Raw genomic sequence first — 24,853 nt, forward strand, 5'->3', positions numbered from 1 at the left:
ATGATACATGTCAAATGCTTACTACTGTACGTAAAAGGTCGAGTCCCAAATAAATGACAGTTATTTTCATCATGCTATTTTTGCTTTAAACTTCTGACATTTTAGCAGGTCAGAAGAGAAAGCCTAAGCTAATATTCAGCTTGTCATGAAGCGGTCCCATGCACTCAATTTTCAGTGGTTTGGCTGAGAATTAGAGGCATTTTCTAATTCAACACTCACTTATCAGTTACTCATAGTAAGCTTTCTTGTGATTCTTTCACATAGATTTTTAGTGCCCTGAGAATCTGGGTTTGCATTCTTTGGAGAAGGGTGGTGCTGCTAGAGATGAAGTACAATCGTTGAGTAAAGGACGGGTTAGATGTGTCTTTGGCTGTGAAAATCTCATGGAAGTATTGCAAACAGTCTGGTCTGTTGTACTTAGACATGTAGATTTGGTGTGATTTCTTTTTTCCAGTATCTTTCTTTATGAGTTGCTATGGTAACAGTGTACCCATCTGAAATGCAGGTGAAAATATGAATCCTAGACTTACATAGGCAATATACATGCTGTTGCCTTAGCATGTTTATCATTTTGAAGCAGATGGCAGTTATACAAGAGAAGTTTAGAAATAAAATTACCTTATACCAAAACACCTAAGTGCTATTTTTCACCGAGGTAGCTGTAGTGTTGTAGAAAGAGCCAGTTGTGGGTACTGGTCTCTATACCATAAATAAAAGGTGATCTGACCTATCTTATGTGTTTTTGCCATTGTAAGCTTAATCTTGTATTTATAAAATGGGAACTATGATTCCTTTATGGCTTTTTCATGGATAGTTAAATAGTGTAAAGTTGCTTGGAAACTCTTGAATGCTCTGCAGATCTAAGAAGGCAGTTTAACTTCATGGTATGTGCTTTGGAGTTGAAGACACTAAGTTTAAATCCCTGCTTCCACTGGCCCATTGTTGTGTTTCTGTAGTCCCAGCTACTTGAGACTGGGGCAGGAGGATCATTTGAGCCCCCAGGAGCTTGAATCTAGCCTGGGCAATATAGCAAGATCCCATCTCTTACAAAAATAATAAATACATTTCTGCTTCTACTAGTTATTCACTGTGTGACCTTGGCCAAATACCTAATTTCCCCAAGCTTCAGTTCTCTGGAAATTATAATGCCTTGTAAGATTGCTATGAGAAATAATTATAATTTTTGTGATTTTTCTTTGGATATTTTCTTTATAAAGAGATTAGGCAGGTGGGTGATGCTAAATGGTAGGCTCTTAGAAAGTCCTATGTTGGGTAAACTGCAGATTCTCAGCCATAAGAGTGTGGGGAGTTCGTTAGTCAGGTAGCACATGCCCTCCCAGTTAGCCATGAGCATAGATTAAAAAGAGCTAAGGTTCCAAGTGAGAAGTTCACACTTCTGACACACCCAGCAATTTATTGAAGTACATTTTCTCTGAAAGAGTAATAACTTTATTGTTAACCCTTGCCTGAGGGTTCAACTTCACTGTTTAGTTTTCTTTAGCTTAGCTTCTTTTTTTTAGGTGTTCACTGTAAATACACCATCTCATTTAATTCCAATGACAGCCTTATAAATAGGTACCATTTTCAGATGAGAAAACTGAAGCTTAGAAAGGTGAAACAGCATTCCATAAGCCACATATATAGAAACCAACAGGGCCAAGATTTGACTTCAGATCTGCTGATTCCAGAGCCAAACAAGTTAGCGCTGTGTTTTACTGCCCAATTTTCTCTTCCTTGGCTATTGAGAGTAACAGGGTGGAATGGAGAAAGCACTGGCCTATGGAGCAGGACAGTCTTGTTCTAGGATATGAGCTGTGCTCTGAGTAGAGTCAACCTTAATGTTGGGGAAAGAAAACTAGGCTAGCCATTGTTACTCCTAAGTTTTGTATGACCTTACACCAGTCAGTTAACCTTTGTGAGACCTCAGTTTTCTTATCTAAAAAATGAAGTAAATAATAAGGGTGCAAGGGGAATTTTTTTTATCTAGAGGTTTGTTGCAAGTAGCCGTAGTAGTCATGCATCCAGCCTCCCTCCTGATGCCTCTGCACCCATATTTTTGTCAGTCGAGCCACTCTCTGAACATCGTATTTCACAGCTGCTCAGGTTTTGGGCCACTCTTATTTAGACAGTCCTACATTAAGTCTCAAATTTTTTTCTCTCATAAAATTTCCATGTTGTGTTAAATCAGTCACTTAGTTGATCATTTTTGTAGGTCGGAGAAGTAGGGAGGAACAGTGGGAAGGTATTTCTAATACCAAACAATGTCCCTGGGACTGAACATAACTTTTATCTTTAAATAAGCCATGCCTATTGTTCTCATTGATCTTTTTCATATAAAGTACACAGCTGTCTTCTGGGCATACTGTGGCTGTGATGGGCATTGACTTCACACTCAGATACTTCTACAAAGTTCTGATGGACCTGTTACCAGTCTGTAACCAAGATGGTGGCAACAAAATAAGGTAAGCGCTTTAGGGATGCTATTTCCTTTCTAGCTGCAGAAATTTAAAAATAGATGTCAGGTATCTCTAGTTCAATGGGAACAGCATAGCTATGGTCAGGACTAGAAATTGAATTCATGGCCTGGGTGTTCTGTTAAGAAAGTTTTTGTTCTTTTTCTCTTCTTTCGTTTTTCTGAGATACATACTGTTTATTATTTAAACAGACAGATTCAGCACACAACAAGAAAAGTAACTGTAGCATGGAATGCACCAAAAGCTCGTTTCCCTGGAAGTCAGTAATTAGAGGCTTCCCATATCTTTGGTACTAGAAAGACCAGAGGGGACTCTTGGGTAGGACTTTTGATGTTAACTTTGTCATTAAACCAAAGTCTTTGTGACATTTTCAGCTGCTTAGACTGTTCCTTTTACATTTCCCCAGAAAGAGACCATGGAACCAAAAGTCTCTGCCTCTGGATTTCAAAAGAACATGTCTGATCAAAGCAAGGGCATTCCCTTGATTGAATGCAGGCTGCTTTTAAAAATAGATTTCTTAGTTCCATCTCATGGTTCACGCTTCGTATCATTGGCCCTTATGGGGAAATGCAGAATTCCTGGCAAATTGGTATCACTAATGTAAAGTAAAATAAAGCAAAATATAGTCTTGATTAAAGCAGTTCTAGCTTCATTTATTGTTTCTATCAAATGTAGATCAAATATAGTAGTCCCCCTCTTATCTTTGGTCTCGCTTTGTGAGGGTTCAGAACCACAGCATAATACAATAAGATATTTTTATAGAGACAGACCACATTCATATAACTTTTATTACGGTTATAATTGTTCCATTTTATTATTAGCTAATGTTATTAATCTCTTACTGGGCCTAATTTATAAATTGAACTATCATAGGTAAATATATATAGGGAAAAAACCATATATATAAGGTTCAGTACTATCGGCACTTTCAGGCATCCATTGGGGTCTTGGAACATATCTTCCACAGATAAGGGAGAAGGACTACTGTATATTTTTATACATCACCTGCATGTTGTTATTTTATGTGTATTTATTATTGAAAGAAGAAATTATATGCTTTACTTCAAATCTGTAGGTAGAAGTACTCAAGTCTACTTCCTTTAGGATCTGCTTCCCTGGAAAAAAGAACAAACTTCCCATTCATATATCTTTGCAAAAGGTCTGAGTCCATCTTACTTGGGCTGTGTGGGCACATTCTGTATAAACTATGTATGTAAGTGACCCACAACTTCAAAAATCATGTACCCGTCTACCTGCCTGCCGGCTTCCCTTCGTTTTTCCAATGAGTATTTATTGAGAACCTGGGATAAATGCAGTTTGTTTCAGGGCTAGCAAGATAAATGCTCTCTGGATACGTTTAAAAAAGGACAGCTGACATGAATGAGGGGCATGACTTGTTTTGGTACAGGTGCTTCATAATGGAGGACAGGGGTTATCTGGTGGCGCACCCAACTCTCATCGATCCTAAAGGACATGCACCTGTGGAGCAGCAGCACATCACCCACAAGGTATTTGTCACAAAGCTGAGCAGCTCAGTTCTCCAACCACCTGCAGCTCGCTACATGGCGTATGTCTTCTGTTCTCTTTGGCCTTGGTAGGAGCCCCTGGTAGCAAATGATATCCTCAACCACCCCAACTTTGTAAAGAAAAACCTGTGCAACAGCTTCAGTGACAGAACGGTCCAGAGGTTTTATAAATTCAACACCAGCCTTGCGGTAAGTTGATCTGATTCCTTAATACTCTCATTTTTCCATCCCATTATGGAACATGAACTGGAATCATGGCTAATGTCTGTTTCATTGCCTCCGAATTACAGAATGACAGGAGGAGACAGGACCTTAGTTCCAGTTCCCAGTTTGGCGATTGGGAGATATAAAGCTCAGAGTAGAAAAGTGAATGTTTTAAGGTCTCACAGTTGGTATTTTGTTTTGGTTTTGTTTGTTTAAAGACTTACCCAATCTAAGCCCTTTGAAATATCTGCTGAAGTTGGTTCCCACACTCTTGTATAAATATATGTGGCACCATGTGTTTCTCTCTTCCTGTCTTCTAGGGATCACTAGGTCTCCTTAAATTCCCAAGGCCAAGTTAGGTCAGTTCTTGATCATTTGCCCTATGAGATGGGAACTCTCATGTAAATCATCTGAAAATAATGTCTTTTATTAGCTTAGAGTATTCTGTATAATTTGAGTTGCTGCAAATTTACCTGGTTATGGTTAAAGATCTTAAGGACATTCTCATTAATTTATAAATAATCCTACTTGGGAGAAAGCTAAATGGGGAATGATAGAACATTCAAAAAGCTACTTACAGGAAGTAGGTTTTTTATTTAGAATAGGCATTTATGTCAGTCATAAAGTGTGTAATTAATTTTTAAAATGTACTGGGTTAAATTAAAAATCCTAAACTGAGTCTCAAAAACTCTATTGCAGAAAGCAATTATCTGGTGGAAAAGAGTAGTTTAAAAAATGAATATGTTAATAGAATAGTGTGTTCAAAGCAAGGGAAGTCATTATTATCCTGTTCAGACCCCATACCATTTTGAGAAGCACTCTCTTTAAAGGAGACATTGACAAATGAGACTGCCAAGTAAGGTTGTCATAGGAAAGTCTGACTTATTTTGTGTATCTTCTGTCATTTATGCAATGGTTTCTGGAGTCTTCAGCACACAATGCCAGGATACTCAGGTAGATACTTCTCAGAAGGCACATTTGAATAATTTAATGGCTGAAGTTATTCCCAAATGGAATTAGAGCATTCCTGAGTACTGGGGCTGTCAGGACTCCAAGATTGTGATACTGCTTATATTCTAGAGGTGGGAATTTCTCCAGACAGTGAGAAATTCATGTAGACCTCTAAAAACCCATTCAATGCTATGATTCTCAGAACTAAGCTCATCCTCACCAAGCATCTGTACAGGATGAATGGCATGGAAACAAGCTTGAGGTGAAATAATTTGCCTAGTGTATCTGACATACATGCGGAAAAATGATTACACGCAACTCTACAATACCACTTTGGAATCTTTGATTTTGTAATATGGTAAACAAAATTGACAGTTCAAGAAACTTGCCATCACATTTTCTTTTTATGGAGTGAAGAAAAGGGTTACTTGATTTAGTTGGATTATTTAAATATTCTAGAAGCAGAAATTTGCCTCTTAGAGAGGTTTGATTTTTAAATAATTTTATTATTCTAAAAGGAAAAAGTCCATCACCCAAAAAAAGGGAAATGCATGATTTGTGGTTAATTAGGTTTGCATGTGAATAAATTTTAACTATTCCTTCCCTGAAAATTGTCTTTTTGAAGTATTGCTTCAAACTATCGCTTCTTGAAGTATTCATTTTCCTGGTATACTATTATATGTTAAGAAAAAACAGATTTTAATAACAGCTATGAAATTTATATTTGTGTAAGCACAGATAAAAGAATACATAGTATATACACAGCCGTTCAATGGGAGTTATCTCTGATTATGAATAATTTTTATTTTCTAAATTTTTCACAGTGACTATATATTTTTTAACAGTGACTTTTGTAATCAGAAACATTTTGTTTTAACCTATTTTCCATGGGGTAGTTGAAGAGTTGTTTTCACCAAAGTAGGGCTGAGTCTTTGCATTGCTGTCTGTCATTTCTGACACCTTGATTGTTCTGTAGGGGGATTTGACGAACCTTGTGCATGGCAGCCACTGTTCCAAATACAGACTAGCAAGGATCCCAGGAACCAATGCGTTTGTTGGCATTGTCAATGAAACCTGTGACTCTCTTGCCTTCTGTGCCTGCAGCATGGTGGACCGGCTCTGTCTCAACTGTCACCGGTAAAAATGCAGTGGGTCATATTCTGTGTTCACCACGCTGTTTAATATTTCAACTGATGTCAGGAATTTTGAAGTGCAAAATAAACAGAAAGTGCTGGTGTGTGTCCTGAAGAAAAGTCACAATTACAAAGGCACTTAGAGCTGTGCCGTTTGCAGCATCCTTGTCCAAAGAACAATGGATTAAGGCCATTTATGTATTTAACCTTTGGCTGTAAATTCCTTTTTACTATCCTTTTAAACTAGCTCAGAGCTTCATTATTTTGCTTCCCCAGTACATGTACAACATACAGTTTGCCATTGTCCTTCTGCATAGTAACTTTCTTTTTGCTCTTCAGAATGGAACAAAATGAATGTGAATGTCCTTGTGAGTGCCCTCTAGAGGTCAATGAGTGCACTGGCAACCTCACCAATGCAGAGAACCGGTAAAATAAATAATAATAATAATAATAATAATAATACATATGTAATACTGTGAGTCTCTTATAGATTTGTTTTGAGTTAGGGCATATAAAGATGATTCATTCTAATGATGGAACTGTTCAGTGAGCCAGAATTCAAGCTCAGTAGTGCCATAAAATGCTGTCTGTTTTGAGGTTTAAATTTAACTGCTGTAAAAGTATTGAGTGTATGTGCTACATACAAAAAAATGTGAGAATGTTTCAAGCATTTACTAAGTGTCTACCATGTGTTGAGTACTTTATGTATATTAAGTTACTTAGTGTTTTAATTAACCCTGTGATAAACATGCAAGTGTTTTTCACATACGTATGATGTGTTCACACATAATAACAGCATTATTTATTTATATCAGTGGCAGATTTTAACACCAGGAAAATAAATTGTGATAAACCCCTTCTCTAGAAATTAAGAGTGTCATGTGTGTTTGTATTGTACGTGTATATTTGTTTGTTGAGACATGGTCTCGCTCTGTTGCTTAGGATGGAGTGCAGTGGCGCAATCATGGCTCACTGCAACCTCTACCTCCAAAGCTCAAGCAATCCTCCCACCTTTCTACATCCCTTGTAGCTGGGACTATAGGCATGTGATTCCCAAGCCTGTCTAAATTTTGTTGTTGTAGTAGTACTTTTTATAGAGACAAGGTCTCATCATGTTGCCTAGGCTATTTGTATTATTTCTTTTGTACATGAAGGTAAATAAATTGAAGCTCAGTGTTGTTAAGTAATTGATCCAAGGTTACACTAAGTGGCAAAGCCAGGATTCAAGCCCAAATCTGTCTGACTGCTTTAAGGACCAGGAGCATGAGTTTGGAATGTGGGCGGTGGTGTTCTTAACCTCCAGACTTACCTCCTGCACAGAAACCCAAGCTGCGAGGTCCACCAGGAGCCGGTGACATACACAGCTATTGACCCTGGCCTGCAAGATGCTCTTCACCAGTGTGTCAACAGCAGGTGCAGTCAGAGGCTGGAAAGCGGGTAAGCAGAATCTAGTAAAGAATAGAGGTTTTCCAGCTAGTTATTTTTCCCACTCTTCCTGTTTTAAAAAGGTGTATCAGTTTTTCAGATGTGAAACTGATTTCCATAAGCCTTTATCCACCAGGTTAAATGTTGTCTCGTTCCCACTTATTATCCCTATTTTGCATGGGTACCATATGTTAGTAGCCTCATCTGTGAGTGGGAGTTTTTCTTGAAATAAAAGAAGAGTGGAGGGCCATGGCATGAAGCAGCAGGGCAAGGGAGGAGGAATCTGTGAGGTCCAGAAGCAGAGCCCGGTGGTCAAGGCTCTAGGTGTGATATTTTGGAGATCATTAATTTTCCTTTCTTAGGAAACACATCTGCTTCATGATAGTTTTGGGAACTAAAAACTAGATGTTCCCCCACTCTCCCCCAACTCCTCAGGTGGGATTAGGAGTTTGGGACTAGACATTATGGAAATAGTGGCTGTGGTAGACTAAGTGAAGGGAAGTTGGTTATTAGCTTATTGTAGCTGTAGGTTGCCATTTTATTAAACAGTGTTTCAATGAATAGCTTACTCTAATTTGGGTGTGTATTTTAGCAAAGGAATTGTGGCGTCAAACTGATTAATTTGGAATGTTACACAGTAGCCCCAAGTCAATTAGGTTTAGGAAACGCTGACACTGCATATATTCTCTTGAGACAGTCACAATGCATGTAATACACTAAAGGCTCTGAGAAAGTGGCAGTGAGGAAACCTGTGGTAACTGGCCAAGTATTTCCAAACTTATTGGACTTTCTTTTTATTTTTTTAAATGACCCCACACTTGGAGGATGTTAGGCCAGAGTCTGACAAACATTGGGGTCATTTCTGTTTGGTCTTGTAAGATGATTTTGAATAGCCCTATGATGTGTGGATGTCATTGTTTAATTCACAGACAGCAGTTTTATTTCTCTCCTTTCCAAGCTGTTAAGAGGCATAAAACAGTTATTCCCCTGGCAGTCTATTGCTATTCTCATTTTATAAGGGAAGGAAACTAAAGCTTAAGAAATTCACAGCACTAGTAAGTAATGGAGAGTCTGAGAACTGTCTGATGCCCACGCTTAAGCGCTGTCCCCTGCTTTATAGAAGACTAAGTGTTGTCTTTCTGGCAGGGACTGTTTTGGGGTGCTGGATTGTGAATGGTGCATGGTGGACAGTGATGGAAAGACTCACCTGGACAAATCCTACTGTGCTCCCCAGAAAGAATGCTTCGGGGGGATTGTGGGAGCCAAAAGTCCCTACGTTGATGACATGGGAGCAATAGGTATGTTTGTTGGATACCCCAACAATTTGATTCTTGAATATACAATTTCTTGCCTATATACTAGGACATCTTAAAATAATCCTCTCCCCAACTTCCCTGATTCCTTTGCTGGTAGTCTTTAGTTACAAAACCAAGGCAGATAATTACCTTCAGAAGTGGCTAAATATTCTGTGCAGAGAGAGTGAGTGGCCATCTGTCCTGCCAAATTTTGCAAGCCTGGAATTCCTTCCCATAAAGCTTGTTCTAAGAACTGTCAGGCCTGGTTTCTGCATGGCCGAACTCTGGAGTCTGTTTGGCTATGCACGCCAGCTGGCAGAAGCACAGGGCCATGTACGGAGTGACCACTGTATGTCTAGTGCCTGCTGAAATCTTCACTCACAACTTTTGCAAGGTGAAGTCTTATAGCTACAAATCAGTATTTGGGGCCTTGGAGTCAACAGAGTCAACAGAAGCCAGAGCTACCCAGTGTAGCTGGGACAACTTAGGATGAAGCACAGGGACACCATGGGGTGGAGAGCCCCCGGGATCAGTCTCCAAGACCTCAGAAATACTGCCAAGATTATATCGCTCACCTGAGATTATTTTCAGTCTTTCCAGAATTAGCACCTAATTCTTAGATGGCAGTAGAGTCAAATATTTAAATCCTTAGTTAATACCTTGATTTTTAACATCACTTACATCAGCCTGTATAGAAGAAAAGCTCATATGTGAGGAAGGATTTTGAGCTTGTATGTTACTACTGAACTAGGTGAGGGTGCATACGTGAAAGTGACTTGGCTCTGAGACATCACTTTATATGCTCACCTGCAGTTTCCTATCTGAAAAGCACAAATGGCCTTTTAAAGGAAACCCATAAGCTTCGAAACTTGGTCTGGTTAGCACATATTTATTGGACCTGGTGCCTTTTGTTTCAGTGGTTACTCTGTACTAGGTGACTTTTCCTCTTTTCCAAGAGTAACTCATACCCCAGGGAGCTAGGACTCTGTTGGTGTTGGGTGCTGCCTATATAAGCAATTCTTCTGGTCTGCCCACTCTTCCCAGCAGTCCTTGCCATTTGTGCTGCTTCTCTGCCTAGGAACCAACACTGGAGAACAAGGAATTAAACGAAGCCTCTGCTCCCATGTTCCCATGCCTCGTGTTTGAGGAACTCAAAGCCTAACTAAGCATCTGTTTATCTTCCCCCAGCCCCCTTCCCACTCTATTCCTTCCCATCTCATCATCCTTACTTTCTTCCCCACTTGGGAAATCTTAACGAGGAACATCTTCTTGCTCTTTCACTGAAGGTGATGAGGTGATCACATTAAACATGATTAAAAGCGCCCCCGTGGGTCCTGTGGCTGGAGGGATCATGGGATGCATCATGGTCTTGGTCCTGGCGGTGTACGCCTACCGCCACCAGATTCATCGCCGGAGCCATCAGCATATGTCTCCTCTTGCTGCCCAAGGTGAGCTCAAAATGAACCCCACAGGGGAAGCAGCAGCCAGGCTAGAAGGACAGTGGCTGGTTGTGTCAGCCTTTAAGGAATTGTCAGCACAGTGCTATATTTTCAGCTTCTGTGGAGTCATTTTGGAAGTCCCCAAAGCCTGCTTTCTTCTTCAGTGCCTACACCCTACAAGCTCTATTTTGATCCCCAGAAAAATCCTTGGATCCTCTCCTTACCAGCATTAGCCCCCAGTGGCCTGCTTCTGCAATAAGCCAGCCAGGGGAGCTGGGATGCTGAGTGGGAAATTTTGTTTGTTAGATGTGCTGCCCTTGCCATTCCAAAAAGACAGACAAATCAAAGATACCCCAGATCACTAGTGGCAAGAGCATAATCTGTTCTATTGCAGCTGCCATTATGTAGTGTGAATAAACACACATTTGAATAATCATATCTCTTAAAACAGGATAAGTGGGCCAAGTGCGGTAGCTCACGCCTGTAATCCCGACACTTTGGGAGGCCGAGGTGGGTGGATCATTTGAGTTCAGGAGTTCAAGACCAGCCTGGCCAACATGGTGAAACCCCGCCTCTACTAAAAATACAAAAATTAGCTGGGCATGGTGGCACACGCCCATAGTCTGAGCTACTTGGGAGGCTGAGGCAAGAGAATCGCTTGAACCCAGGAGATGGAAGCTACAGTGAGCCAAGATCACGCTACTGCATTCCATTCTGGGCGAAAGAGTGAGACTCAGTCTGAGGGAGAAAAAAAAAAAAGTCATCGAAGCCAAGTACATAATGATTCACCTATAATCATGGCCTCAATACCATGTGCAGTATCTATACTCTGTTTAAGTGCAGTATCTATACTCTGTTTGCAGGGAACAAAACTGTTTAATGGCCATCTCCATCCTTCCTAAAACCCCAGTCCCCAGGGAAGTGGTGACCTGACCTTTTTGGAGATGAAGTTAACTCATCTTCCTGGCCGCTTAGCTCACTCTAACAGCTGTAATGACAGGTTGTTGTTAAAACGTTTCACTATGGCCACAAGCCTGAAGGGGAATCATGGAGTAATGTTGCCTGATTTAGTAACAGGGATAATCACTATGTGCTTCCCTTGGTGAGATTCAGCTAGACTGAGGATGACCGTCGTCCAGTATTAGCTTTTGCCTGGCCTTTTGGAGGCTTTTGTTGCACCATTTTACCAACACAGTCAGTCATGTTTTCAATCCCTTTCCTTCTGTTTCAGTACTTTAGTAGAGGATTAAAGATTTGTTGGCCTCAATCAACTTCTTTTCTCCTCCTTTCTCAGAAGTCGATTTCAGATGTCTCTTGATTACTTGTTCTTCTTGTTTGGATTCCTGCTCCCTCCTCCTTTAAAAAAAAAATGGGGCATCAGTTCATTCCCTTCTAAGATGGGATTCATTCTTGATGGAATGCTGTCACCCAGCCATCAAACAAGCGCTCAGCAGGGTATTAAAGCGGGTGATTTTGTTTGATTAAATAGTCATGTTTCTCTCTTTTTAATGATGGGTAGAAATGTCAGTGCGTATGTCCAACCTGGAGAATGACAGAGATGAAAGGGACGACGACAGCCACGAAGACAGAGGCATCAGTGAGTATTCAGCTGCCTTGCTGCAGAATGTGTCAGCAGGAGGCTAATCCAGAATAAATATTCTTTCTTATATCCTTTTGGCTTGTATTAAAATTTAAGAAGCTTTGACACGGTGACTGGGTTTTTTTAGTTGTTTTTTTCCGTCCTTTTTTGTTAGGAGTATGTGTAGGTCTTTGTTTTGTTTTAAAGAATCTCAAAAGATTTTATGGTTTTTTTTTTTTTTGCATTAAGTGTGTTGGCCTAAAACAGCTAACCCTTTCCTTTATTTCTCTTGCTCTTTATTTCCCAACCATAGTATTTTAGAAAAGGAAGTTTCAGGGATGCATTTTTTTAAAAAATCCTTTAACTAGTACGTACAACTCAGGGAGGAAAAAAGAGCATTTTCTTTATCAAAAGAGATTTCCATTAGTCTTAAGACAGCCTGGCCTTTACCTACTAGACCACAGCTTCCTGATGCACTTTGGAGATATGTCATTAAATTCCTCTCACTGCACCAGTTCTAAAATCAGCACCCCAATCCCCAGAATTGTTTAAAAAATGATTTATTCTGGCTTTCCAAAGAGAATTCTCCCAGCATGTAAATGAGCCCTCTCAGAGCAAATGTGCTTGAAACTACAGAGATACTGACATAAGAGTGACATTAACTGTCCTTGACTTCCCACAGTCAGCAACACTCGGTTTATAGCTGCGGTCATCGAACGACATGCACACAGTCCAGAAAGAAGGCGCCGCTACTGGGGTCGATCAGGAACAGAAAGTGATCATGGTAAGGTCTAGCTTCCTGCATTTGAAGACCCGAGGAACCTCGTGTACTCCTGTGGGATGATGCTCACACCCTATTTTGACATGATTTTCCAAAAAGACACACCCCAGCATGCCACCCTTATAAGAGCCCAAGGACAGTTTTGCTTATGTCTTGGCACTCCCCTGGGCACACAGATTGCTTTCAAGTTTTTCTCCATACAGAAGGATTCATATTGTCTAAATGGAGCCTGCTTGCCATCCCACTTGCTTTTCCATAAAATCAGCATCCTCTTAGGTCCCGCTCTCCAGTGTTGGCTGGCAAACAGCAGGATCTTTAAGAGCTTTTTTAGCCATGTCCCCTTGGGGCATGAGAAGAATCTGTGCTGTCCTCCAGCATTCTCTTGCCCTGACCTCTGGCATGGTCTGGGGAGCTCAGAGAAGCCTTCACCAAAGAAGCAAGAAGCAACATTTGCACTGAGCCTTGAGGGGGTGATTAAAGAAAAGGTAGGGGCAAAGAATATTAGAGGCCAAAGGACCAGTGTGTACAAAGTCATGGAGTTGTATAAGTGCCTATAAGATGCTCTGGAAGGGTCAAGGCCAAATTGTGAAGAGGTGCCGAGTGCTAGGTAACTGACAAAATCCACATGCTCTGCCAAAGACTTGGCCATCCCACATGGCTTCTCTCCTTCTCTGAGTCCATATTGCTCATTGTTGCAAAGAACAGCAGATGTATCCCAGTCTATAAGCATCACTGCCACGGTTCCACAAAAATACAACAGGCATGGGTAGTGTTTTTCCTGCCATTGTAAAATCTTTTTATTTTTTTAAGATAGCTGTTTAATTTTCCAGAAATCTGTATTTTCCTCCCAGAATCAAGTCCCTTTTTTTAATACATAAATAATGTACTTAAGCCTTTTTGACTTAGCTTTTTCCATACCTATCCTGGAAAAAAAAAAAAAAAAAAAAAGTCCTCCAACAGGGTGTTCCCTGTATCTATACTAAAAAATGCAGAAATAGATATTCCTCAAAGCAACCAACATCACCTTTTCCACTACAGCCAGGGCAAAGAAGAGCAGCTAAAGCTCTGTTTTATAAATTGGAGACTGTTAATTTGGGCTTTGAATGACATTATTCCCGCCAACTAAATAGAAACTTCGGGTTTCTATGGAGAACCACAGCAGAACTTAAATTTTTCAGTTTCTTTGACTTTTTTGCTTTTTTCCCTACAAACCTTTGAACCTGCATAAATTCCTGCTGCCAGGCAGTTCTGTGCCTTCTTGTTTGAATAATAAAACAGGTTTGAGGCTACTAAAGTTCAAGAGAAATAATTTCTTATTCAGCAGAAATACTGAATCCTTTTCTCTCTCTGAAATACAGAATCCTTTTTCTCTGTGTTCCTCAATAGGAATTGCATCAATACCAAATTAGGATTCTGAGTGATGTTTATGATGTTCCATTAGCCTCTCCCATTGTCTTAGTGAAATGGCATATGAAGCAACAGCTTAGATAAAAGGAAGGGTGCAGTGTCCGTATCTGAAGACTAAGGCATCCAGCTAAGGGCTTGGTTCCTTTCATTTTTCACCATAATTGGATCCCTGTTATCCCCAAGGAATGAAAAATAGTTTCTCATGCAGACAGAATGTAACACCAAAAGAAGGGGAAGGCATTGACACTCCCCATATTCCAAATGCCTCATAAAATCAATAGAATTTAAATGCGTGTTGGCATCCCTTGAACCAGTACGTGGGTCACTAAAAATAGTGGCATTGAGTTAATGTCCCTGTGATGCCTAGAGGTGAAGCTATATACACCCATTAAACAAGGAAATCTAATTGTTTTGTCGGCACACTTGCTCATCTGTGTATGCTCTACTCTCCTATTTGGTGGATGTATTGGCATCTGCTATGCACAGTTATGCACTGCATAACAACACTTCGCATATACTACAGGGGTCCCATAAGATTATACGGGAGCTGAAAAATTCCTGTTGCCTAGTGACATCTTGATGATCCTGACCCTGTTTAGGCCTGGGCTAATGTGTGTGTGTGTGTCTTAGTTTTTTGGTGTGTGTGCTTTATTTTTTGAGACGGAGTCTCACTCTTGTTGCCCAAGCTGGAGCACAAAGGCGCGATCTTGGCTCACTGTACTTCAAAACTATCATTCCTTACATATTGAGGATCTCGTTTGTGGTAAAAATTTTTTTTTTTTTTTTTTTGGTATTTTATCTGACATTTAATTATATTCGTGGATTTTCTTTGTTTTTTCTTCTTTTTTTTGGAGATGCTATGTCTTAGTTTTTAACCAAAAAGTTTAAAAAGTGAAACGTAAAAATTTTTAAACTAGAAAAAAAGCTTATAGAATAAGGATATAACGAAAGGAAATATTTTTGCACAGCTGTACAATGTGTCAGTATTTTAACCTGTTATTACAAAATGGTCAAAAAGTTTAAAAGGTTTAAAAGCTTCTAAAGCAAAAAAGTTATAGTAAGCAAAGGTTTATTATTGAAGACAGAAAAAAAAATGTTTAATAAATTTAGAGTAGCCTAAGTGTATATGGTGTTTATAAAGTCTACGGTAGTATACACTGATGTCCTGGGCCTTCACATTCACTCTACTCACTCACTGGCTCACACAGAGCAACTACCAATCCTGCAAGCCCCATTTATGGTAAGTGTTCTATACAGGTGTACCTTTTTTGTTTTTTGGTTTTTTGAGATGGAGTTTTGCTCTTGTTGCCCAGGCTGGAGTACAATGGCACAATCTGGGCTCACCGCAACCTTCATCTCCTGGGTTCAAGCGATTCTCCTGCTTCAGCCTCCCGAGTAACTGGGATTACAGGCACGTGCCACCATGCCCAGCTAATTTTGTATTTTTGGAAGAGACTGGGTTTTTACGTGTTGGTCAGGCTGGTCTTGAACTCTCGACCTCAGGTGATCTGCCCACCTCACCCTCCCAAAGTGCTGGGATTACAGGCATGAGCCACTGCACCCGGCCACAGGTGTACCATTTTTAAAAATCTTTTATACTGTATTTTTCTGGTACCTCTTCTATGTTTGGATATGTAAATACCTATAGTATTACCTACAGTATTGTGTACAATTGTGTTGTGGTTGCTTACAGTATTCAGTGCAGTAACATGTGGCACAGGTTTGTAGCCTAGAAGAATAGGCTATGCCATATAGCCGAGGTGTGTAGGAGGCTGTACCATCTAGGTTTGTGAAAGTACACTCTATGACATTTGTGCAGTGATGAAATTGCCTAAGGACACATTTCTCAGGATGTATCTCTGTCATTACACAAGGCATGGCTATACCCTAGTACACTGTGGAGGGGGCTACAGATGGGAGTTGGTACTTCCTCATGACAGCTTGGTGTAGAGGAAGAGCTTAGGAGATAGGGTAAAGCCAGTTCACTTTGAAGCCTACTTCTCCCCGTTTTTCTTCCACAAGCTGTTGAGACCTTAGTGAGCTACCTTAGACCTGAGTTTCCTAATACTTAAAAGTAGGATTAAAAATTCTTACTGCAGTCTGGGCAATATGGTGAGACCCTGTCTCTACAAAGTAAAAAAATTAGCCACGCATGGTGGTACATGCCTGTAGTCCCAGCTACTCAGGAGACTGAGGTAGGAAGATCACTTGAGCCCAGGAGGTTGAGGTTGCAGTGAGCCATGTTTGCACCCCTGCACTCTAGCCGAGAGCTATTTGAGCTCTTTAAGACAGAGCTGTCTCAAAAAACAAACAACAACAACAAAAAAAACCGGCCGGGCGCGGTGGCTCAAGCCTGTAATCCCAGCACTTTGGGAGGCCGAGACGGGTGGATCACGAGGTCAGGAGATCGAGACCATCCTGGCTAACACGGTGAAACCCCGTCTCTACTAAAAAAAAAAAAATACAAAAAACTAGCCGGGCGCGGTGGCGGGCGCCTGTAGTCCCAGCTACTTGGGAGGCTGAGGCAGGAGAATGGCGTGAACCTGGGAGGCGGAGCTTGCAGTGAGCTGAGATCCGGCCACTGCACTCCAGCCTGGGCGGCAGAGCGAGACTCCGTCTCAAAAAAAAAAAAAAAAAAAAAAAAACCCTGCTGGGTGGAGTTGCAATGAGGATGAAATGAAATGACATATGATAGGCACAGTGCTCAGGGTTGACCTCCCTACCTCTGTGCCTACCCTGCCCTGAAGGAATTTACAGTCTAGGAGGAAGCTATAAATGAATGCATGTATTAATATGCTTGATAAAAGATGGAATATGACAGCTTCCTTAAAAGAGTAGGACAAAGAAGGAAAGGGGCGAGAGTTCACTTTTATCTGCGAGTAAATTATGGGAGACCCCATGGAGGAACTGGCATTGACTGGCCCTTGAACTGGTAGGATCGTGGCGCCATGATTCTGTGCTCCCTGATCAGAGTATTTCCACATGAATCCTTGAGTGTGTTACACAAAAGGAAACTCAAGTCTGTAAATACATGACTGCACAACAGCCTAGGCTCTCATGGTATGGTTCAGAGTTGTGATCCTAGAATTGAATTAAAATTGAATGTTACCAAACTAAACTTAGAAACTTTAGGGTGTATTTTTATTTAGAAATATTTTACGTCGCCAACAGAATTTCGTTCTTCAAAAGAATCTAATTTTAATTGTTGTATGTTAAGAAAAACTACTCCAATTGAGAATGTTTTTTGAAAGTAGAATCATTTTGGTCCATAGTCTAAGACCACTTAGAATGACTGATTTTCAGCAGTGTTACCCTCATAAGTGGAGGTTAGAAACAATTACTACCTGTGTATGTTTTCAACTATCTATCTGCTTTGCCCATTTCTCTTAAAAATATCATGTTCTGTCCAATCATCTATTGGCTTATTTTTAAGTCAAAAAACACCTATATGTTATTTGTTCCTTGTGAATTTGTATTTTGGTTACTATCTCATCAGAAACTTTATGTAAGTGTATATTAGGCAACATTTTTTTCTTTGTAGAGGAAGATTCCCCCTAGTTCGTGGCAAATTCCAAAATACTTAAAAAGCAAATTCTGAACCTTAAAAACCTGGTCAAAAATTTTGTAGATGAACGTAAGACCATTTTCTAGAGGTGCACAGGTATTCTCCTGCAGTTACACTCTGTGGCCACGAGATGGTGAGTGCGTCCCCAGAGGGACGTCACACCCCTTATAATCAAACGAAGTTTCTTAGGAACTATCAGATAAATATATAAGCAGACTGTCAAAGAACAAAAACCTAATCTCAGCTCTTTTTTATAGATGCCTGACCTCCTTTTTAAAGCCCATTTCTCACTTGAGATTGTATTTGCAGACACTTTGCTACATAAGCCTTTGGACAGTAAAGAAATTTTTCCTTGGAAGTGTTTGCAAATATCCTTTGTGTTTCAAATAGTGCCTCTTCCTCCATGAGTCAGGGACTATGTCTGTCTTAATTCATCACCCTTCCCAGTGCTCAACAGAATTGCCTGGCACTGAGCAAACAATTAACTTGCTGAATAAGAAAATGTGTTTGTCTTTCTCCTGCTTCTCCACAACTTGCTATTCCCTTCTCCCCTGACCCCTTCAGATTTCCATTAATTATTGAAATAAGAGGAAGTTACAGAGGGGTTGAGCAATGGTATCATAGTAAGGAAATTAACTGGAATGGCCATAGTATGAGAGTTTTACTCTGAAAGCACCTCTGTTGAGGTTCCTATCAGAAAGCAGTAGCAGAAGAGAAGGGGGTGCCATCCTGAGATGAAGAGATGGGTGCCCTCCTGAGTTGCCTTGGAGACAGCTGCACCATCACTACCGTCCTGGATATGAATCCAGGACCTGTGACCAGCCAGGTTCAGAGTGTCACTGGATTCTGTTATAACCCCTGGATAGAGTCCACTGTATCCTAGAATGTCTTCATTATTAGATGAGACTAGTGAATGTCATACCAGGCAAAGCCATAGGTAACTACAAAATTCATTGATGCCATTGCTTTGGGAGCATAGTATACGTTGGTGGGGGGTGGGGCAGCAGTTGTTTTTAAGTTCCTGCTTTGTGTGAGTTATGTTAAATACTAGGGGTACAAAGATAAACAGGAACTCACTATTTAAGAAAGAATTTGCTAATAGATAGATAGCCTTATACTTTTATTATAATATGGCAAAATCTAAGAGATGTGCACAGAATGCATGTAAAATCACAGAAGGGGCACCAGCCCCCATGTGTGCTGGCAGGACTGGAGGTGGGTGGGGAAAATAGGTTGGGAAAGCTTCCCAGAGAAGACTTTCCAACTGAAGCATGAGGCACAATAGCAAGATGAGGGAAGGTGGGAGGGTGAGCCAAGCAGAAGGGCCACCATGAATCTAACACCTCGAATGCTAACATGAATTATCAGTTAGTGTGTGGGTGCTTGTAAATGAGCAGAGACGGGAAGCTGTCCAGGATGTGTTGGAATAATCACTGGGATTTTGCTAAAATCTTGTTTTCTACTTTAATTCTTTACATATATAGCATAAAGTGGTTTCAACATGCACAGCAGTTTGTGACTTAGGTTTTGCAGCCCAGCATCCGATCTGACACTCCAGACTTAGCACTGCTGAAGCTGAGAAACCTATTCTGGCTCCTGGTCTCTTAATCCTGGGTAAAGGCATCACTATTTGCTCAGCATCTGAACCTAGAAACCTCGACCTTTTCCAAGGATGTCAGCTCCCTGGCATCTTCACCAGGCAAGTCCATTCAGTTCACCAAATCCGGCCTACTGTACACTTGAAAAGTCCACACACTGCAACTGCCCTACTTCAGGTCTTTGCCATCTCCTCGAGGCCCATGCTCCAGCACCCTGTCCTCTGAGCCTCTGATCCCACCTTCCTTCTGTCCAGCCTCCCCCTTGCCCCCTGACCACTCCCACTGTCCAATTCTAGATCATAGCTCATAGCTTCAGCCAGCCTTCTTGACCTGGTCTTAGCCTGTCTGTCCAGTGCCATCTCCCACTGCCCCCACCCCCAGCCCCAAGCTTTCACCATTCCCAGAAGCCACCAGAGCCCTTCCAGCTGTTGTACCATTGCATGTACTTGGGCCCTGCTGGAAGTACCCCGTCTTTACCTACTGAGTCTCGTTTCTCCCATCAGGGCTACCCAATTGTCGTCATCTCAAAGATCTAAGCCAAGTTCATTGGCTTTGGAGTTCCTTTTGTGTGCCTCTGTTTTAGCACATGGGTGTTTCCCCTTCTTGCCCATGGGCCTCTCAGGAGCTGAGGCCTCACCTTAGCCCTTTCCTGTCCAGCCTCTAGCCTGCCACCTGGCACCAAGAAGGCACTCAGTCATGGTGGACACATATGTCAGTGAACACTTCCTCTTCTGCCCTGAATTTGCAGATGACACTTCTGAGATTCTGGCTAGACATCTCCACATATGTGACCCACAGACTCTCAAAATCAAGCTGTGCATAAACAAAATTTGTCTTCTTTCCTGAGACTCAATCTGTGAGTTGTCCTTTCTTATCATTATAAGTTGAAGTTGTAGCCACCTTTCACTACTCCTCACCCCCACAGTCCCCTACATCTGATGACTTACCAATTTCTCTTGCCTCCACCACTGAGATAGCTTTTAAATCTGTCCAATCCCACTGCCCTAGTGTTCTCTATCCCTCATGTGGGCTGTTGAAATAACCTCCTAACTGCTCACTGTCTTTCCTTTGCCTTCATCTCCCAAACCACCATCCTCTAAACACAAATGATCATGCCATTTTTTGGCCTGCTCAGAATCTTGTGCGGTCTCTCCATTTGCTACTCTTCGGCATGGGCTTTATGATCTGACTCAACTTTCTGCCTCCCACCTGCCCTACTCTCCAGCTACCTGCTAGCACTCATCCAAGCCACGTGGAACAGGGATGGCCTTTATATCCACACCTCTATGGCTGTGGTCATCCTGTTCCTTTCTTCATATCCACTTATCAAACTCCTACTCATCCACTTCAGTCCGACTAAAATAAACATTCTCTGAAGATTCCTTATTCCCCTAGCCAGAATTAGATATTCCCTCTTCTGGATTTTAATTATACCTCAGTTATAGCACTTACCATTATCTGTGTAAGAGGAAGCTTTGCTTTGTGAGCATCTATCTCAAACTCAACTGTGAAGTCATTAAGGAAAGGTGACGTCTCTTATTCGTGTTTCCTCATCTCCCGCTCCAACTCCACAATGGTCTTCAATAAATGAATAATTGAATGACCAATGCTTCTATTTGTTTCATTTCTCAAACACTAGCTTTTGAGCTCCCTGTGCAGGGACCAGGCTTTCATCTTTGTATGTCTTCCAGTGCCCAACACAGTGACTTGTATTTTGTAGGTACACTGTAAATATTTGCTAAGTTGGACTGACAGCTATATAATTCTATCATTTGAGTAACGTTTCACTGAGGACAGAATTTTTGCACAGAGCATACAGTTTCAGACACAAATGACTCCTGCTTGGCTGCATGCAAGAACGTCAGTTTTGCAGCCATGACTGTGACTAGCACTACCCACGGGTAAGTGCTGATTGATGCTAACTGTAGATGCAGTGGAAATATTAATGAGCTGTCACTTCTCAAAATGTTTAAAGGAGATTTTTGCAATATTTAAAAACATGTCAGGAACCTGAGAATGGAATCCTTTGATCAGCAAGGACATTTGCCTTTGAAACATGTATTACTTAGAATACCAAAAGAAATTAAATTTAAATGGGGGAGGTGGGGCAGTTAACACAGAGAATAGTTGATTCCACAGCTAGTTGCCGTGGGTATACGTGGAGTTAGTGTTTCATTAGGCACTAGAACTTTGGGCAAGTTCCTTAATGTCTCTGAACATCATTTTCCTGAATTGTAAAATGGATATTAAAATATATCGTCAATGGTGTGCAAGAACTGCCTGACACAAGTGCCTGCTACCGAGCAAGTACGCAGGTGATGGTGGTGGTTCTTTTTGTTCTATTGTGGTGTCACACTCAGGCATTTTGAAGCCCAGATTTCCCCACCAGCCCCAGTGGATCTGAGGCCTGTTCAGATCTTCTTCTTGAGGCTGCCCTTTTTTTGGATTTCTTTAATAAAAAAGATGATCTTTATCTTAGGTAGAAGTGTAGAAAGGTAGGTCCCCAGTGGTGGCTAGCCATGGATGATGGGATGTAGGGTGATTTTCATTTTTGTGTTGCCGGTTTGGGGATTTGGGATGAGGGTTCTGGGTTTTTTTTTTCTCCTCCATACTTTCTCAGCTGTCTAAAGTGGTTATGTATGTATTGTGTCATTGTTTTAAGGGAAAAAAGAGTTATCACTAAATCTCTTTAAAGATAAATTACTTTAGCATCTGCTGACAGTCTGCCAGTGTTTGCACCTATGTATTGCAAAGGCAGGAGTACCTCCCAGTGCCCTAGAAATTGCAAGTGAATCTTCTCTCTGCGTCTTGAAGCTCTCAGCTGTGTGTTTGTTTTGTTCTTTTTCTAGGTTACAGCACCATGAGCCCGCAGGAGGACAGTGAAAATCCTCCATGCAACAATGACCCGTTGTCAGCCGGGGTCGATGTGGGAAACCATGATGAGGACTTAGACCTGGATACCCCGCCTCAGACTGCTGCCCTACTAAGTCACAAGTTCCACCACTACCGGTCACACCACCCTACACTTCATCATAGCCACCACTTACAGGCGGCCGTGACGGTACACACTGTTGATGCAGAATGCTAACGATCTCCTCACCTCCACGCCAAGACGAGATCTGGGAGCTACCGAATGTTCTGGAAAGAAAAAGAATCAGCTTAAAACCCACAGCAAGAGACCTCCCTCATGTTTGTACTTTGTGCAGAGTTGTTTGAGTCATTTCCTGCCTGATGACATGGTTAAAAACGAGAGAAACAACAACACAGTCACATTTGTGAAGACGTGAGGCTGGTTCTGAAATGGAGGGGAAATAAGCCTGATGAACGAACCTGCCATAACACTAATGGAAGGGAACAGAAGGCGAGCCTCCAAACACAGAGACGGAACCTGCAAGTGAAGCTGAGCCAGAGGAATGTTTCGAAGAGCCAGAAGCATTCAGCTCTCCTTAACTGGAAGAGAGAAAAATCTGCTTACCCAGAGACTGGAATGTGGCACATGCAGATACAAATGTGTGCATTGAAGATTTCACTTTGTTTCTTAGCGGTACCTGGATACCACAGTTGCTGTATGGAACTCATGCTCTAAACGATGCATCTCAAAATTTCTAAGTAAAGGATTATTTTTCTACTATTTATTGAACTTTCAAATATTCTCAAACTTTGGGGAAAAGGAAAGGAAACACAGGAGAAGCTTTCAGCAGTTGCCCCGAGCTATTTTGTGTGTAATGAAGTGATTCTTTGATTAAGGAGCTCTATTTCTTATTTAACTGATATCCCACTGCCCCACTCCACAAAATAGGAAAATGAAGAAATCTTTCCCTCTAACTTGTTTACATCATTTCATGGAAACACATCTTTATTTGTAATGCAGTATTCTTTCTCTGTGTTTGACAGAGATGGGGAGGGGCAGAGGAATCTAAGAGGTTTTAAAAGAAATGTTTTGTTTCTTATGACTTGTTTCCACTCCTCGCACAATGCTAGTCTTAGGTTTCTACGAAACCTAATGTTAGAACCGCATCCTTTCAACTAAGGGAGGGTTGGATTTATTTTCCTTGTTTTAGAGACTACAAATTTTTAAATGCCCCATTTCGACTAGAATACTGACATATAAGGGAAGAAGTTTTCTAAATTGTGAATGTCTGGTTCTTAATTAAAGATTCTTTTTTAAATATTACAGTTAAAAGCTGCTGCCAGTTATCCAAGACATTATCCACCAAACTGCTTTGTGATTTATACAGGGACTAATCAAATCTGGCTACTATAACATGGGGCATTGTAACTTTAAAGTAGTGTTTTAATTACAGTGATGTATTTTAGACTCACATTTTGTGATTCAAATATGTTATAAAGACATTCTTGCACTGTGGTAAAGAATGTGTGTGGTAAATCTCCGTTTATATGTAGTTGGAAAAAATTCACTGAATAATGTTTTAATGATAGGGTATTATGATACAGTGTAAAAAACAATTGGTTCTTCAGCAGTACAGAAAGTAAACTATATATGTGCTATCAGGAAACCCCTTCATACTGTGTATAAAATTGCAATCTAGTGAAATAAACTGTATGCAACAGACCACTTTAGTGGCTACAGTGATTGTTAATGTACCACTCCTTGTGCCTCTAGGCAAGTTACATTCACTTTGTAACCTAGCAGGTCAGTTGCCAAACTGAAAATAGACCTCTTTTCAATGCTACAGTCAACTTCTAGGGCTTCTTGACCATCTAGATCAAATATGCAAACAACTTAACAATGTAATGGGATAAAAATGTGTAGAACATAGCTCTCCCTTCCTGAGCGTCTGTATCCATGTCACTAATAATAAATGGTTCTTCTCTAACTGCTAAAAGGATTGAATTAGTTTCCTACCTTCCCAGAAATTAAACTTCCTCATAGGATACTAGTTCGTTTCCTAAAGTTGAGAAACTCTGTGTTAAGAAATTGATTGAGGAGGGAGAAGTGGAGTGGAAACTTGGTGGTTTCAAGAAAAGAATCACAAAACTTAGAGCTTAAAAATGAAATAGGTGCCATCTATACAAACACAATAACAAAATACATTTTGTATCTTTTGGGTTTTTTTGTTTGTTTTCATTTTTGAGATGGGATCTTGCTGTGTCACCCGGGCTGGAGTGCAGCGGCGTGATCTCTCAGCTCACTGCAACCTCTGCCTCCTGGGTTCAAGTGATTCTCCTGCCTCAGCCTCCTGAATAGCTGGGATTATAGGTACTTGCCACCAGGCTCGGCTAATTTTTGTATTTTTAATAGAGACTGGGTTTCGCCATGTTGGCCATGTTGGTCTCGATCTCCTGACCTCAAATGATCATCCACCTCGGCATCCCAAAGTGCTAGGATGAGCCACCGCGCCGAGCGCATTTTGTATCTTTTGTGATGAGAGTTTTTCCTATTCCAAACTTGAGGGGAAAGTAATTGAATGTTTATACCTAAACCAAAACATTGCTGAGTTTTAAAGATCCTGTG

At 41.0% G+C, this 24,853-nt stretch overlaps 1 protein-coding gene across 1 annotated transcript in view; it reads left to right on the plus strand.

Moving 5' to 3' along the window:
• The window catches only part of CACHD1 (cache domain containing 1), a 225,867-nt gene extending 201,921 nt beyond the window's left edge, over positions 1-23,946 (plus strand). The window contains exons 17-27 of the mRNA XM_050757476.1: positions 2,340-2,462; positions 3,883-3,982; positions 4,073-4,189; positions 6,132-6,292; positions 6,628-6,714; positions 7,609-7,725; positions 8,860-9,011; positions 10,295-10,456; positions 11,967-12,044; positions 12,709-12,810; positions 22,227-23,946. Of these exons, the coding sequence (XP_050613433.1) occupies positions 2,340-2,462; positions 3,883-3,982; positions 4,073-4,189; positions 6,132-6,292; positions 6,628-6,714; positions 7,609-7,725; positions 8,860-9,011; positions 10,295-10,456; positions 11,967-12,044; positions 12,709-12,810; positions 22,227-22,465 (1,438 nt within the window). The 3' untranslated portion in view covers positions 22,466-23,946. The remainder of the gene's footprint in view (positions 1-2,339; positions 2,463-3,882; positions 3,983-4,072; positions 4,190-6,131; positions 6,293-6,627; positions 6,715-7,608; positions 7,726-8,859; positions 9,012-10,294; positions 10,457-11,966; positions 12,045-12,708; positions 12,811-22,226) is intronic.
• The last annotated feature ends 907 nt before the right edge of the window (positions 23,947-24,853 follow it).

This window comes from Macaca thibetana, chromosome 1, assembly GCF_024542745.1.
Source record: "Macaca thibetana thibetana isolate TM-01 chromosome 1, ASM2454274v1, whole genome shotgun sequence".
NCBI lineage: Eukaryota > Metazoa > Chordata > Mammalia > Primates > Cercopithecidae > Macaca > Macaca thibetana.